Here is an 18,252-nt window from a genome sequence, read left to right on the forward strand (position 1 = left end):
AACAACCATCTGCTTTTCTTCCTCTCCTTCTCCCCATTCTCTCCCTTTTTCATCCTGCAGCCAGTGGGTCAATTGGTTCAACTGTGACCCTAGGCATTGGGGCTCGTTCTGTCAGAGTGTGTCAGCCTCAGGTGCTAAAAATAGCTTGATTCTTGAGCATCATCCCCAGATGGGGTTGCCCAGTGGGTCCTGGTTGTGGCACATGTGGGAGTCTTACTATCTTCCCTCCTCCCACCTGGAAAAAAAATTATGTAACAGATATGAGTTAATGCACACATTTCAGTAGAGAGAATATTCTTCCACTGTTATGTCTAATAGAATTATTGCTTTGATGAATTTATACTAATTGTTCTTACTTTAACTTTTTATGTTATTTCTCCAAATAATTTAACACCTTCTGAAAATATCATACATCTGGCATTGACTGAGAAGTGGAATTTCATTATCTATTGTTATATCAGCCCTCTGAAGGAATCTCTTTGTACCAGTTTATTACGTTTCCCTCTCAATCTTTAGTTACAGACTTATTTATCCTTTGGTGTAAGTACTTGGTCAGATTTTACTTGGTCCTGATGAGGATAAGATAAAGTAAAAGTAGTAGTAATCTATTAGCTAGGCAATTTTATATTATTTTCATGATAAATCCTAAGGGAAGAAGGGACACTGTCTATAAATAATATGATGATTGTGCTGTTATTGGAAAGGCTAAGATGCAAAGCTCCTGCTTTAATTCTTTCACTTGTGTGCTATGTTGACTTTTTTTTTATGGCTATAAGTAGCAATTAACATGGCTTTTAACAAAAGAATGCTGATTTTTTGCTTGAGTACAGCCAAATGAACTTTGTAAATTAATACTTTTTTTTTCTGAGTGAATGGAATCAAGTACTTAGTTCACTATTATAAACACTGTTTCATGATATTTTATTATGGCTTTATTATGCTCAAACTACTTTTTAAAAGCGCCACTATTTTTTAACCTTCATGTAACTGGATGGTTTTTTTAATCTAAATCTTGAGGTTAAAAATACTGAGTCCTTTTTTTCTCTTTCTTTTAATGTGTTTCCTTTTGTTTTTGCTTTTGCTTTTAAAATATTGCAACATTAATCATTTGCTGTAAAGAAAGCTGCACCAATTAAACTGCCTGGGAAGTGTTTTTAGCCTTCATTTGATAAGGTATAATTTTTTTCTTCATCTTAAATAGATCATTGAGGTTGGACTTTGTGAAGTTTTTGAATTGATCAAGGAGACACGATTTTCTCATCCATCCCTGTGCCTCAGGAGTCTCCAAGCCCTGCTTAATGTGCTTCAGGGTCAGCAGCCAGAAGGCCTCCAGTCAGAACCACCAGAGGTCCTAGGTAAGAGCTCAGGGGCATCGAATCCTTAATGTAAATAGCTTCTTACGAAGTACATATAACAGCCTGTAATGGAGTCTTTGTTTTTATGGTACGGAAACAGCAGGAATATAAATCTTGCTATATTCTATCAGAGTTTTGGTTCAAGAGTTCATGCATAGACATATTTTGATTATTCTGAGGATGGAGGAATAGCAAAACATAAATCTTTGGTACTCAAAAATAATCCTCAAGCCATACAGTCACTGTTAACTTAAATTGTTCTTATTAAACTTGGCCAAAATATCTAATACTGACTTTCTCTAATTTTACATGTTACTCGGAAGAGTTAAAAAGGTAGGAAAAGGGGAATAAATGCTACCAACCCAAACAGCACAATAAATTTTTAAACAAAGGGCTTTCTTTTGTGTTCATCATAGATAAAAAAGTATTTTTGTTATAGATAAACTTCTGAATTAGTAGTAGCTTCCATTAAGTAAAAGTCTTTGCTTTTTGCAAAGTGTGTTTGAATTTTGTGAATAACAACCAGCCTTTCATGTTATTACCTTAGGTTCAACAGTATTCTGTAAGCAAGATAGGAGCTCTTGAGAAATAGAAATAGAGATGGAAACCTAATTGTGAAATTTGGCTGTTTTTCTCTGATGCTAACTGGGCCCTTGAAGAATCTGGATTTTTCTAAATCTCAAGCATCAGCATGTATCAGTCACATGGGCCCTACCCCTGGAGTTTCTGGCTCACTAGATTTGGAGTAGGATCCAAAGAATTTGCATTTGGAATAAGCTTTTGGGTGATGCTGATGCTTCTAGCTTGGGGCCCACACTGCTGGTCTAGGCTACTGTTTGATCCTTCTTCTCTACTTAACTGTTTGGATTTTATTAAATCCACATGTGAGAACCTAATTACTTGTCATATTGTTCTTTTTTGGTCATATATAGTGATTAATTTTTGTGTTTGATTTTATTGTTGTTTTGTTTTGGTGGGAGAAGGGAGTTCTGGCCATGAAACCAAGCTGAGGATTTTAAAAAACAACCACACCTTCAATCCCCCATCCCATGTTGTTAAATGCTATTACCAAATTAAAGCTGTTATCCTTGTTGATTATTGTCGTGGTAGCACAGGTATTATTACTGTTGTGATACCCTCATGCACTACTTGGCACCATGGTATTTTACTGAAGATTTTATTTGATTAATTTTACTGAAGAATATTTTGCTAGTTATTCTTAGCTATGATTTAGCCATTAGTAATTAATTGAAATATTAAAAATTTCCACTAAAACTGTATATCCTTTTTCTTACTTTGAACAACATGCTAATCACTTTTCTCATAAATCCTTTACTGTTCTTTTGTCTTCTGTAAGTTGTTATATACTTTCTTCTGTATCCAGCCTATATCTAAATACTCCTTTTCCTTTATTCCTTTAAAAATAGATCTTGTTAACAAAAACCACATGATCTTATCAATAGACGCAGAAAAGGCTTTCGATAAAATACAACACAATTTTATGTTTAACACTCTCAACAAAATGGGTATAGAAGGAAAATATCTCAACATGATAAAGGCCATATATGATAAACCATCAGCTAACATCATATTAAATGGCACAAAACTGAAGGCTTTCCCCCTTAAATCAGGAACAAGACAGGGTTGTCCACTCTCTCCACTCTTATTTAATGTGGTACTAGAGGTTCTAGCCAGAGCAATCAGACAAGACAAAGAAATAAAAGGCACCCATATCGGAAAAGAAGAAGTAAAGGTATCACTTTTTGCAGATGATATGATACTATACATCGAAAACCCCAAAGAATCCACAAAAAGACTACTAGAAACAATAAGCCAATACAGTAAGGTCGCAGGATACAAAATTAACATACAGAAGTCAATAGCCTTTCTATATGCCAACAATGAAACAACTGAGAAGGAACTCAAAAGAACAATCCCCTTCACGATTGCAACAAAAAAAATAAAATACTTAGGAATAAACATAACAAAGAATGTAAAGGACTTATATAATGAAAACTATAAACCATTGTTAAGGGAAATCGAAAAAGATATAATGAGATGGAAGAATATACCTTGTTCTTGGCTAGGAAGAATAAATATAATCAAGATGGCTATATTACCCAAAGCAATATACAAATTTAATGCAATTCCCATCAAACTTCCAATGACATTTTTTAAAGAAATAGAGCAAAAAATCATCAGATTTATATGGAACTATAAAAAACCCCGAATAGCCAAAGCAATCCTAAAGAAAAAGAATGAAGCTGGGGGCATTTCAATACCGGACTTCAAACTCTATTATAGGGCCACGACAATCAAAACAGCATGGTATTGGCAGAAAAATAGACACTCAGACCAATGGAACAGAATAGAAAGTCCAGAAATAAAACCACATATATATAGTCAAATAATTTTTGATAAAGGGGCCAACAACACACAATGGAGAAAAGAAAGCCTCTTCAATAAATGGTGCTGGGAAAACTGGAAAGCCACATGCAAAAGAATGAAACTGGACTACAGTCTCTCCCCCTGTACAAAAATTAACTCAAAATGGATCAAAGATCTAAACATAAGACCTGAAACAATTAAGTACATAGAAGAAGACATAGGTACTCAACTCAGGGACCTGGGTTTTAAAGAGCATTTTATGAATTTGACTCCAATGGCAAGAGAAGTGAAGGCAAAAATTAATGAATGGGACTACATCAGACTACGAAGTTTTTGCTCAGCAAGAGAAACTGATAACAAAATAAACAGAAAGCCAACTAAATGGGAAATGATTTTTTCAAACGACAGCTCAGATAAGGGCCTAATATCCAAAATATACAAAGAACTCATAAAACTCAACAACAAACAAACAAACAATCCAATAAAAAAATGGGAAGAGGATATGAATAGACACTTCTCCCAGGAAGAAATACAAATGGCCAACAGATATATGAAAAGATGCTCATCTTCTTTAGCTATTAGAGAAATGCAAATCAAAACGGCAATGAGATACCACCTCACACCTGTTCGATTAGCTGTTATTAGCAAGTCAGGTAACAGCAAATGTTGGAGAGGCTGTGGAGAAAAAGGAACCCTCATACACTGTTGGTGGGAATGTAAAGTAGTACAACCATTATGGAAGAAAGTATGGTGGTTCCTCAAAAAACTGAAAATAGAACTACCTTATGACCCAGCAATCCCTCTACTGGGTATATATCCCAAAAACTCAGAAACATTGATACGTAAAGACACATGCAGCCCCATGTTCATTGCAGCATTGTTCACAGTGGCCAGGACATGGAAACAACCAAAAAGCCCATCAATAGATGACTGGATAAAGAAGATGTGGCACATATACACTATGGAATACTACTCAGCCATAAGAAATGATGACATCGGAACATTTACAGCAAAATGGTGGGATCTTGATAACATGATACGAAGCGAAATAAGTAAATCAGAAAAAAACAGGAACTGTATTATTCCATACGTAGGTGGGACATAATAGTGAAACTAAGAGACATTTACAAGAGTGTGGTGGTTACGGGGGGGGGGGGAGGGGGGAATGGGAGAGGGATAGGGGGTGGGGAGGGGCACAAAGAAAACAAGATAGAAGGTGACAGAGGACAATCTGACTTTGGGTGGTGGGTATGCAACATAATTGAACGACAAGATAACCTGGACTTGTTATCTTTGAATATATGTATCCTGATTTATTGATGTCACCCCATTAAAAAAATAAAATTATATAAAAAAAAAAAAAAAAAAAAAAAAAAAAAAAAAAAATAAAAAAAAAAAAAAAAAAAAAAAAAAAAAAAATAGATCTTGTTCATAATATTGGGTTTTGAAATTATAATGCATGTTTTAGCTTAATTTGTTTACCTTTAATTTCTTGTTAACAGTTTCAAATGTTGCATGACCAGGCGGTGGCACAATCAATAGGGTATCATACTGGGATACAGAGGACCCAGGTTTGAGGCCCCGAGGTCACCATCTTGAGCATAGGCTCACCAGCTTGAGTGCAGGGTTGCTGGCTTGCGTGTGAGATCATAGACATGACCCCATGGTCGCTGGCTTGAGCCCAAAGGTCACTGGCTTGAGCCCAAGGCCGCTGGCTTGAGCAAAGGGTCACTCTCTCTGCTGTAGCCCCCAGTCAAGGCACATATGAGGAGGCAATCAATGAACAACTAAGGTGCCACAGTGAAGAATGGATGCTTCTCATCTCTCTCTCCCTTCCTGTCTGTTCCTATCTGTCCCTCACTCTGCCTCTCTCTCTCTGTCCCTGTCACACACAAAAAAATTAAAGAAAAAACACAAAAGTTTCAAATGTTTCTATACATTCTTCTCTCTGCTCTCCTTTTTTAAATGATTCAATACTTGTATTATTTATTCTTCCATATATACTGCTCACAAAAATTAAGGGATATTTAAAAATGAATATAAAGTGATAAAATATCCCCTAATTTTTGTGAGTAGTATATATTTTAGGATTTGGTTCAAAAAACATTTTTGGTATTTAAGTCTACAACTTAATTTTAGGAAAATTTGACATTTGATTGTACAGTATCTATTGAGGAAGGATTTTTATTTGTTGCATTATGTCCTGTATTTTATAAAAATTACATTGCTAGATTTGACTTGCTAATCTCTTCTGTTCTTTTAGTGCTTATTTCTGATTTCTTCACTGCTTTGACTTAAATTTTTTTTGAATGATCTCTTCATATTTTTTTATTTTGCTTCATTAACTCAAAGATAGATGTAAGTAATTTGGTTCTGTAAAACTAAATTTCTTAAAATCTGCTTTTTCTTTTGATCTAATATAATAACATTGGTTATATTTTTTCCATTTTGATATATTTCATGTTTCTCATAAAATGTCTGTATATAAATATCACTCTTACTATTGGAATAGCCTGATGATTATTATACACCAAGCTTCTTTTTTGCAGGTAGATTTTTGTTTACAAATTGTCTAGTTAAAAAACAAATTTTCTTATATCTATCTTTCTGTTCAATTTAAGGTTAGATTATATGTTCTAAAGTTGAACACCTCTTGTGTCCTGTGTTAAGAGCTTATGTTATTCAAGGATAATCAATCCAGACAGTGTTATTGTTCTTATTATGGAATTTAGTAGCATCAGACAGCTGGACACACGTATGATTGCAAATGTAGATGAATAGTATGGGGGAAAGAAGAGGGAATTCTCAGAGTCTATGACAGGCTTCCCTGAAGAGGTGACATTTGAGATTTCAAGGGTGAATAGGAAGCAGTTACCGTAATTAACTTTCTAGGCAGAAAGGACAGTGTGCTGCAAGGCTCTGATACAGGAAGGAAAACGACTAAAAAAAGACTATGCTAGAATGTGGAGAGTGATGGGAGAGAGGGCCTTGCCATAGGTGAGGAAGGAGGCAGGAGCTAGATTGTGTGGAGCTTTATAGGCCTTGTTAAAGAAGTCTGGTTATTGTTCTAGGAGGAATGGAAAGTTACCTTCTATCTCCTTATGCTTTAAAAAAATCTTTATTTTATAGCATTTATATTGTCTTCTTTAACTTGAACCTGACTTTTTTGATGGCAGAGACATTCTTTGTCTTGCTTGCCACTGTACTAGGCTAACTTAGAGTAGTTCCTGATGTACAGGAATAATTCAGTAAATATTTGCTGAATAATTAAAAGATTAATGGGCAGAAGGATAACAACAGAAGGAAGGATGGACAAAGGATTGAAAGAATAGATGGAAGAAAGGAAAGATAGTTGGAGAGAAGGTCAGAAGGAAGGTAGGAAGGAAGGTTAGATAGAAAAGAGAAAAGAATTTGACTTTGGGTGATGGGTATACAACATAATCAACAGTTCAAATGCTATAGAAGCATTTACCTGAAACCTATGTACTCTTATGATCAATGTCACTATATTAAAGTTAATTTTCTAAATAAAATTAAAAAATTTAAAAAAAGTGAAGAAAGGGAGGGAGAATAGAAAAAAGGAAAAGCAGGAAGTAATTAACAGAGGAGAGAGTGGGTACTAAATAGAAAAGAAGATTTTCAATTTGAAAATTCTCTGGCTATAAGGGAGCAAAAGTGAAAGGAGATAAAATTTATGAGCACTTTTATTTTTTTATTTTTATTTTTTCCTGAAGTTAGAAGCAGGAAGGCAGACAGAGACTCCCACATGCACCTGACTGGGATCCACCCAGCATGCCCACCAGGGGCTGATGTTATTATGCCCATCCAGGGCATTGCTCCATTGTGGTCAGAGCCATTCTAGCACCTGAGGTGGAGGTCATGGAACCATCCTCAGCACCTGGGCCAACTTTGCTCCAATGGACCCTTGGCTGCCGGAGGGGAAGAGAGAGATAGACTGAAAGTAGAGGGGGAAGGATGGAGAAGCAGGTGAGCGCTTCTCCTGTGTGCCCTGTCTGGAAATCAAACCCGGGACTTCCACACGCCGGGCTGACACTCTACCACTGAGCCAACTGGCCAGGGCCTGAGCACTTTTTTTTTAAATTTATTTTTTAATTTATTGTGTTGACATGGTTTCACGCGTACAACTCAATATAACATCATCTCCACACTGTATTATGCCCCCCTGTGCAAAGTCTTTTCCCACACCCATTCCCCCTCGTCCTCCCCTCCACCCCACCCTTTCCTCTGGCTACTGCTACCCTGTATGTCTGTATATATGTGTTATGTATTTATGTTTGTTGCCAATCCCTTCACTTTCTTTGTTCTAGTCCTGTCTTCCCCTTTCCCTCTGACAGGTATCTGTCTGCCTCTGTTTCTATTTTGTTCCTCAGTTTATTGTGTTCATTAGATTCCACACGTAAGGGAGACCGTATGATATTTGACTTTTTAGTAGTCCAGTTAAGAGATGGTGATAGCATGGATTGGGAAGATAGTGATGAGATCAAGAAAGTGGAGGGATTAATTAGGAAGCAAAAATTGACAGGATTTAAATAAGGATTAGGTATAGATGATGAGGAATAGGGAAAGTCTAGGTTTCTGTGAGTTAACAACAAAAAAACCAAAAACAAGTGTCATTGTAGTTTTCAGAGAAATGTAGTATGTTCTTTCTCTTGCTCTCCTTCTTCCTTACTCCTTTCCCTTCCTTCCCCTCCCCCTCTCTTCATCTTTCTCAATTTTTCTGTCTTTTTCTGACTCTAAATAGTCACTCTTCAAGAAGTGATACCCTTCAGAAGAGATACCCATAAGTCTGTTGATTAAATATTAGGCAGAGTTGTTCAGGGACTTTTGAGTGAAGACTTCTGATGACCATAGAACATTCATGTGTTATTTTTACATCTTTGCCATTAAATGGCCTTATGACTTAGAGAAAATCTTTTAACCTCCTGTGCTTCAATTTTGTTATTAATTAAAAGAGGAGGATATCTGTCCTATTGACTCAGGTTTTTCTAGGGCTTAAAATGAATTACATATCACCTCTGTAAGTATGAACTCCTGTGATAGCAATTATGCCAATTTTATATTAAAACAAATTACAGCATTTACTTTATGTATTCTGTTGTTTTGCAAATAAATACATAATTTTCTGGACACTTAACATTTTAAGAAGCTCTCATTCTTCCTAGTTTAAAGGTAAAATAAGTGCAATGAGTATATTACCTCATAGGATATTTCTGGTATATGTCTCAAGGCAAGTTTCTTTTATAAAAGACCTTGGATAGATACCATATCTTCATTTACAAAAATGAGGAGTTGGACTGAATTTTTCAAGTTCCTCTTTATATAAATATTTTAACTTTGGGGGGAAAGGGTAACTAGAAAGGAACTAATGCAAAATAAGTGTTTGAGCTACAAAAATATTTTTATATGTAAAATAAGGCAAGGTAAATAAATATACACACATGATGTTCTGTCTGTCAAATGAATATAATTGAATTCTTTTTATTCACAGAGTCTCTCTTCCAGCTTCTTTTGGAAATCACTGTTCGAAGTACTGGAATGAATGACAGCACAGGACAGTCTCTGACAGCACTTTCCTGTGCTTGTCTCTTTAGTCTGGTGGCTTCTTGGGGAGAAACAGGAAGGACACTTCAGGCCATCTCTGCTATCCTCACCAATAATGGCAGCCATGCTTGCCAAACTATTCAGGTATTTCATATTTATAGCTGCTTAGAAAGTTAAAAGATGCTGAATTGAAATTTCATATGGATTTCTTTTAGTAGGAATTCCCTGCTTTTTTTCAGCCTGTTTGATCTGTTTAAGGTTAATATATAAATAAAGTATTATATTTGAACTAAGCTACATGTGTGTTTAACTTTGTTGCATTAAAAGTAATAACATGAAATTTGCAAGAACTCCAACCTTGAAACTTGTTTTGTGTGAGCACCATAGCCTCATCTTTCTCTGCAGCATCTTTCTCTCTATCCACCCTGACCTCCCCTCTGGCCCTAAATTTCCAAGTATGGAATTTCTCCATAGTTTACAAACATCTTTTCTCTTTTGAAAGAAAAAGCTGATATTGTTCTACTATATTTATGATTAGTTGATAATAGTTTTTTATAAATATATTTGTTTCTGAGCTACTTCAGCTTTATATATGACATTAAGCTTTTAATGTTTGTGGAATAAACTCATCATCATTGTTAGCAGTGGGAAATATCCTCCTCCTTATATGTAAACTTAATTTATTTCTTTTGGACTGTTCTAGACATTGAAGAAGTAGTTACAGTTTTAAGTGTGTTAAGTGCTTTTCTTTGGCCCTGTGAACAACCTCCAAAACAGATAGAAGGGTTACCTCAGTCCTGTTATTAGCATACTAAAGATGGCCAAAGAGTATAATGGGTCATTTTTTGTGACTTACTCATCAGTATTGAACTCTGCTTGTCAAACATGAGCAGTACTTTTAGTTTTATATTATTCTTTTTCCTCTTTCTATCCTGTGTGAAATCCTCTTTCCCTTCTTTATGATCCTTCATTATTTTGAAGTTCCTATGCAGTGGTTTTTAAAATACGTTTTGTTGCTGTGCTTTAGGGTTTGGTGAATTTTGTATTTAAATATATGCTGAAAATATTAAAATGTTTTTTAAATTTTAATAAAATAAAAACATTGTGATTCCATATACCAAATTTTAAAAGTATAGTGACCATAAATACACGAGCTTATTAGGCGTCCATGTGATATTTGTTTGTATGTATGTGTGTAGACAACCAGAGGATAGGAAGGATATTTAAATTATGAATTGAAATGAGTTAGTCCAGAAGAAGGAGGTATTAGTGTTGCGGGGGGGGGGTGGGTGAAGAGAGAAGGTTCTTGGTACCCTTTTTGATATCCATGTGCTGAGGCACGGAGGTAAGAATAAGAGTGGAACGTTGAAGGCTGATAAAAGTTTAGTATACAGAGAGCTGTCAGCAGAGACAAGACTTGAATGCATATCTTCCTGACTGCAATATAACAATCAAGCACTAGGCTGCACAGAATTACTACATTCCCTGAATCAGCAGCTGAGGTTCTCTATAGACTTACATCATTACCACATCCCCAACTCCAACCCAAACATTATAGTAAAGCCTGTTACCTTAACATGGCTTAGAGCAGGAGTCCCCAAACTTTTTACACAGGGGGCCAGTTCACTGTCCCTCAGACCATTGGAGGGCCAGACTATAAAAAAATCTATGAACAAATCCCTGTGCACACTGCACAGATCTTATTTTAAAGTAAAAAAAACAAAACAGGAACAAATACAATATTTAAAATAAAGAACAAGTAAATTTAAATCAACAAACTGACCAGTATTTCAATGGGAACTATGCTCCTCTCACTGACCACCAATGAAAGAGGTGCCCCTTCCCGAAGTGCAGTGGGGGCCGGATAAATGGCCTCAGGGGGCCGCATGTGGCCGCAGGCCGTAGTTTGGGGACCCCTGGCTTACAGTGTTCATGATTTGGCCCTAATTCCACTTGCCAGCTTCATTTCACAACAAACCTTCCTGACCAGGCTAGGGTGGGGGGGAGAAAAGTTTTCCCTTAGTATGTGTAACTCTGACATCTCGAGTTCTTCTGACATCCAAAAAGACATTAAATGTCTTATTTTAAAAGCTTAAGCTGAGAGTTTAAAGTAGTGTAGGGATAGTAAGTAGTACAGCGAGGGGTTTTATTGAAGGAGACTAAAATCTTTCTGGAGGGATGAACTCTAGACTTCAAAGCCTTTCCACAGACAGAATTAATACTGTATCTGAGCTCACAAACAAATAAAATGCACATGGAAAAAAGGCACCATTATTGAGAGCTAGTATAAACAAATATAGCAGAAAAATTCTGCCAACTCCTCTTTATGTATTAAAAATATTTGATATATAATATATGCTTATTTATTTAATATGGTTAAAATAATAAAAGTATCAAAAGTATGCTTAAGGAATAAGAAATTCGAAAGTAGTCAGGCAGATTAGAAAACAAACTAAATTGTACTCCTGGAAATTGAAAACCAAATAATTACAACTAGAAACTTAAAGGATGAGTTAACCAGTGGATAATATAGTTGAATATAGAAATAGTGAACGGAAATATAGGGAAGAAGTTATTCAGAACACAGCACAGAAAGACAAAGAGAGAAACTATACAAGATAAAGGAAACATGGATAAAGAATGAGAAAGTCAAATGTGTCAGTACAGTCTCAGTTCCAATAAGGCAATAATGGATTTGTGGAAAGGCAGTATTTGAAATAATGGCTGATTTTCCAGAATTGGTGAATGTTATAGAACCCTCAGATTAAGGAAGTACAGTTTATCGGATAAATTCTTTAGGCCCTGCCACATTATTGGGGAGAGAAAATCAATAGGAAAGGAAAAGGGGAATTTCTGAAACTTATTGTAGCACCAAGTGTCCTTAAAACTTTAGTACCCTGTTGGAAAATATGAGAGAAGTAGCCATGTTGAAGAAACATGTTAATTCTGCTTTCTCCCCAGTCTGCACTAAGATGATAATAAAAGAAGTTTTTAAAAAGTATAAACCTTTAAGAATGGGACACATTTTTAGAAGATAGAAATTAAAGAAAGCTTAAACCTAAGTTCCTCATGAGGTTCCTGCCCATAGCAAGTATGTAGATTCACCTACAACTCAAGATAGGATTCAGAACTGGAAATAATAGATGCCTAGAAAGTGTTGACGAGGAAAATGGTTAAAAATTGATAGGAAATCTGTAAGATAAAAGGTAGAGAAACCCAGAGCTCTTCTTCTACCCATCCCAAACCAGGCGGCTGTCCTTCATTCATCCATACCCATAAGTCTTAGGCCCTAAGACATAGGTTTGCCGTCTAAAGAAATTGAGCCAGAGAGGCCAGGGGAAACCTGGCATGTTTGAGACTGGAATTGAGGGACCAGGTTGAAAATGGAAATTAAATGAAAATCTTTTATTGCTGATGAAATTTCTCACTAAGTTTCCAGAACCCTGGCATTGAGGCTTATTGTAGCTTCTAGGAGTGGCAGATTCTACTTTGCACAAAGAGTGAAAAAGACCCACAGATGCAGACCTTTGTGGGGTTGGGGAATCCTCCAGTGATACTGCTAAAGTTCATATGATCATTCTGAGGTGAGGTCACTATCTGTCAGACTTTACCACTCACACCAGGCTGCTTATTATTATTAATTTTTTTAGTAGCTTACTCTTAAAAATAGATGTACAGCCATTTATTACTGGGTTAACATGAAAAGAGAGATCCCAAAAATCGATAACAATAATATTAAATAGATAATAAGTAATTGATAATAAGAATAAACTAGATGAAAAGAGTATAGAGAAGAGAACTCTAAGAAAACTAATAAATATTTTGAAAAGGGGTAAGAAGAAAATTGCTTCCATTGAGCTGTTGTCTATTCTTTTAAAATTTTTATTTAATGATTTTAGAGAAGAAGGGAAAGAGACAGAAACATCAACCAGTTCTTGTATGTGCCCTGTCCAAGGATCGAACCCTCAACCTTTGCTTATCAGGATGATGCTCCAGCAAACAGAGCTATCTGGCCCGGGCAATTTTCTATTTTTTGAAAAGCTCAGAGAACAAGAAAGCATTCTTGTAAATTGGAAAGAAGATAGAAACAATAAAAAAAATCAGTAGACGGGTTAGAAGATCAGGTTGAAGAGGTCCCCAGAAAATAAAAAAATGAGAGAGAGAGAGGTGGAGAGAAAGAAGGGAGGGGGCGGGAACGACAACAGAGGGAAGGATAGAAGAGGGAAGAGAAAGAGAGAGGTGACATAAAATAAAATTAGAAGATCCACCTAGGAAATTCAGTATCTAAAAGGTATTCAAGCAGAGAGAAAGAAATTACCTAAGAAATTTTACAAGGAAAATTCTTGTACCCTAAAGATACGTATTTTCATATTGACAGACTATGTGCTGAGTACCCAACACAATGAATGACAAAAGGCTCACACCAAGGTATAACTTTGCAAATTAGAACACTGATAATAAAGAGATGGTAAAATTTGCAGAGAGCCAAAGACAGGTTATGTACCAAAATCAAGCAGAATGGTATTTGACTTCTCAAAAGCAACACCGGCATAAAAAAAATAACAGAACAGTGACTTTAAAGTCCTGAGGGAAAATGATGTTTACTATACCTAGCTCAACCATCAGTTATATTGGAGGAAAGGTAATGATGCTTTCCAACATGCTAGATAGTCTAGAAAAAATAGTCTAAAATTAATGTTTGATTCTATTGAGAGGCATATGAGGAACACTTAAAGATGGTTATAGAGAAAACTTAGCATATGCAATAATGGGGCAATTGTTAACTCAAAAAGGAAAATTATAAAAGAAGAGAAATATATGTTATATAATTTGGCTTGGTTCTGAACAATGATTACACAGTCATAATAAAATGACCTCCCAATACTGGTTTAACTAGAAATTATTATATAGCCCAATTTTGGGAAGGGAGGATTTGGGAAGGGAGGAGCAGCAGCATCTTTCATAGTAGACAGCAATAGAAATTATCTGGGTAGTGTGAACATTTTAACAATAATTCTTCTAATCCATGAGCATAGTAGATCTTTCCATTTGTTGTGTTGTCTTCAATTTCCTTCATCAGTATTTTACAGTTTTCAGATTACAGGTCTTTCACCTCCTTAGTTAAATTTATTTCTAGATATTTTATTCTATTGATGCAATTATAATAATTAATTTTTAAATAAATGATGATGATTAACAGTATGTTTTATGTTTAGGACATTTAACAATGTATCTTTTTTCTTCTTTTTTTTAATAGGTGCCAACAATACTAAATTCACTGCAGAGAAGTGTACAGGCAGTGTTGGTGGGAAAAATTCAAATTCAGGACTGGTTTAGCAATGGCATTAAGAAAGCAGCCTTAATGCACAGGTGGCCATTAAAAGAAATATCTGTTGATGAAGATGATCAATGTCTACTTCAGAATGATGGATTTTTTCTTTATCTGTTATGCAAAGATGGATTATACAAAATAGGCTCTGGATACAGTGGAACAGTTAGGGTAATATGATTTCCTACATTTCTTAATCATTATAGAAGTTATATCTATACTGATAAGTGTTCTGTTTGTTTCTAGCTTTATTTTCAGAGTATCATCTAATTTTGATTTAATAGTATTTCTTTGGAAGTCATTACGGAAACAAATGCATTAAATGTCATTTATCTATATTTTTTATTGGTTATTAATGATGAAACTGTTAATAGACTAACTTTTGTTATTTTACAGGGCCATATATATAATTCTACATCTCGCATCAGGAACAGAAAAGAAAAAAAGTCTTGGTTAGGGTATGCTCAGGTAGGGGAATATCTACAGTAAACAGATTTTTTTCTTATTTTTTTAAAACATGTGGTTTGTACTTGTATATTACTTTTACTTAAATAGAAATGGTATATATATATATATTTTAATATAATTTAATTTTTTTAATTTTAATTTTTAATGTATTGTGTTGACATAGTTTCAAGTGTACCACTCAATATAACACCCTCAACCGTCCACATTGTGCCCCTCCATGTCCCATGCAGTCTCTTTTTGTTCTCATTTCACCCCTTTTGTCCCCATCTCCCCACTTCCATCCACCCTTTCCCTCTGGGACTTGCTACCCTGTTGGCTGTATCTATGTGTTATGTATATATAATTTGGCTAATCTCTTCACCTTCTTTGATTTCATCCATTCTCCCCCCTTCCCTCTGACAGCTGTCCATCTTAAACAGATACGGTATATTTTAATAATATATCTTTAACAGTGGCATAGTGTAGTGGAAAGAACATTGGCTTAGAATTCATAAGATATGTAATTTTAGTTCTGGCCCTGCTTCTTACTAGCTATGTGACTTTGGACAACTTGATTAACTTGAGTCTCTGATGTAGCTGTAAAATGGGAATAAAAATGTTTTGTGTTGCACTTCTTGTTTAAGTGAGCCTCTAGATAAGAATCAATGACCGTCTTTATGATTAACAAATCTGAATTGGGAATGTAGCTGTGACCTGAGGCCAAATTAGAGTTCCTTCCAGAAACTTGTTTATTCTGCATCTAGACCAGTACCTCAGGGAACAGTGTGTGGACTTTCCAGTGGATAGCTGACTGGATGGAGGATCATGCAAAGTATTACCAAAATGAGAAAAGAGCCCGAGTTGCTTTCTTAATGCTGCTATCTTATCACCTGATTAACATGGCCAAATGCGTGTCCACCTCAGATACATTACTCCTCCTCCTATGGAGAGAAGCAAATAAACGATATATAAAGAGGCCAGAAGTGCTTATTTCTATACTATTCCTACCTGAGAGGTGAAGCCATGTTCCCTTGTGGAAGGACCTAGAATGAAAATGTCCTTTGCCCAGCTCACTGTTTGTTGTCAGCAGCAAATAGTAAAAAATATTTGAAAGTATATTAAAAATTAAATTACTGTTATATGAAAAATAATTCTGCTATATCATTTATTGGGGGAATTTGAAGTTAAATTTTTAAATGTCAGTTTCTCAATAATTATCTCTTAAAACTTAACCTGATTTAAAATGTCTCATCAGATTTTTATTTGCCACTAGTATATTTTATCTAAGAAATAATGCTATGGAAAATAATTATTACAAAAATATGTTCAGTAGCATATCAATTTATCTAAAAACTACTACTCTTTTTATTTATTTATTTTATTTTATTTTTTAATTTTTCTGAAATGAGAAGCCAGGAGGCAGAGAGAGAGATTCCCGCATGTGCCCGACCCGAATCCACTCGGCATGCCAATAGGGTGTGATGCTTTTGCCCATTTGGGGCGTTACTCCACTGCAGCTGGAGCCATTCTAGCACCTGAGGTGGAGGCCATGGAGCCATCCTCAGCGACCGGGCCAAGTTTGCTCCAATGGAGTTTTGGTTGTGGGAGGGGAAGAGAGAAATATAGAGAAAGGAGAGGGGGAAGGGTGGAGAAGCAGCTTCACCTGTTTTTCCTGGCCAGGTATTGAACTTGGGACTTCCACACACTGGGCCGACACTCATTACTGAGCCATTCGGCCAGGGCCTACTATTCTGTTTTTAAATATTAACCTAAATATTTCAGTTATTTTTCCTTAAAATATTTGTTAAAGGAACAGAGTACATGTCTATTGTTTACTTAGCAAGCAATATAATAATTTTGAACAAAATGTGGTGTCCAGTGCAGAGTGTCTAATATATGTATCTGAGAATATAACAGGATAATTGATACCCAGTGGTGTGCAGTTTTTCCCTATATTAAAGTTTACCCATGTTCTTATTTTTTAACCTTTAATCTGCTTTAGACATCAATAGTGAAGTCTTGTTGAACCTCAGAAAAACTATAATACAGAGCTGCATTACTACTTTGTCTGCTAAGTTGGTAATGAAAAGGTATTTTAACATGTAATATAGTAAAATGTCTTTGTTGTTTTCAGGGTTATTTATTGTATAGAGATGTGAATAACCACAGCATGACAGCCATAAGAATAAGCCCTGAGACACTGGAACAAGATGGTACCGTAATGTTACCAGGTATGCTAGTGAACACCTCACTTGTTTTTTTCACAGTTGATTTTAAGAGATGTACATGTTAGCCATTTAGGACATATAAAGAATGATTAACAAGGAATAGTGCTTGCTTTCAAATAGGTTAAAAATTCATGACATTTAAGACACTTTATAGTCGATACAAAGTTAATGCATCTGAGGAAAACAAATAACAAGAATTAAGTGTTTTAATATTTAATTTATTTCTTTTTAATTTTTTAAATTTATTTTAGTGAAAGAGGAACGGGGAGAGAGACAGAGACAGAGACAGGAACATTGGGCTGTTCCTATATGTGCCTTTGGAAGATGCTCTAACACACTGGATCTCTGACCAGCGTTAATATTTAATTTTAAATTCTTGCCTATTTCAGATGATGCCCAACACTTACCCCACCAGAACTATTTCAGCTGCTGAATTAGGGGGGCGATGTTATGTTTTTGCTTGGGTTTTCTTCCATAATAAATGGTTTTCAGAGAAAAGATTTCAGGGCAGGCCATGAATTTTTAAGAATTTCATCATATATACTTTTAATAATACTCTGATAAGGTATTTTGGACACAGTTCACATTGCTTTAATTTTGAGGTTTTACTGGTGTATCACCCAAATCACCATGCTGTCTAAATTCTGAGGCAGTAGCTGTTAAATTTTGTGAAATACTGAGCAGTTGTGTAATACATTCTCAATTAGAAGATCTTTGAATTTGCTTATACCTTTAATTCATTTTAAAGGAGTTTGTTTATATTAAAATCTTGAATGCTTAATGTATCTATCAATAATTTTATGGTAAGTGACAGCATTACTTCTGTGTATTTGATCATCTAAAAATAAAAGGGGACTACTTCTGAAGATCACATTGAGGAGGAAGCCTGCTTGTTAATTTTTATAACTTCATCAAACATTTATTTGAGCATTACTATATATAC

At 35.3% G+C, this 18,252-nt stretch overlaps 1 protein-coding gene across 16 annotated transcripts in view; it reads left to right on the top strand.

The window, feature by feature from the left end:
* The window catches only part of MYCBP2 (MYC binding protein 2), a 334,178-nt gene that overhangs the window by 64,305 nt on the left and 251,621 nt on the right, over window positions 1-18,252 (top strand). For all 16 annotated transcript variants that reach the window (XM_066380737.1, XM_066380743.1, XM_066380736.1 and 13 more), the window contains exons 4-8: window positions 1,202-1,355; window positions 9,253-9,449; window positions 14,563-14,805; window positions 15,031-15,102; window positions 17,216-17,312. In XM_066380737.1, the coding sequence (XP_066236834.1) occupies window positions 1,202-1,355; window positions 9,253-9,449; window positions 14,563-14,805; window positions 15,031-15,102; window positions 17,216-17,312 (763 nt within the window). The remainder of the gene's footprint in view (window positions 1-1,201; window positions 1,356-9,252; window positions 9,450-14,562; window positions 14,806-15,030; window positions 15,103-17,215; window positions 17,313-18,252) is intronic.

Source organism: Saccopteryx leptura, chromosome 4 (genome assembly GCF_036850995.1).
Source record: "Saccopteryx leptura isolate mSacLep1 chromosome 4, mSacLep1_pri_phased_curated, whole genome shotgun sequence".
Taxonomy (NCBI): Eukaryota; Metazoa; Chordata; class Mammalia; order Chiroptera; family Emballonuridae; genus Saccopteryx; species Saccopteryx leptura.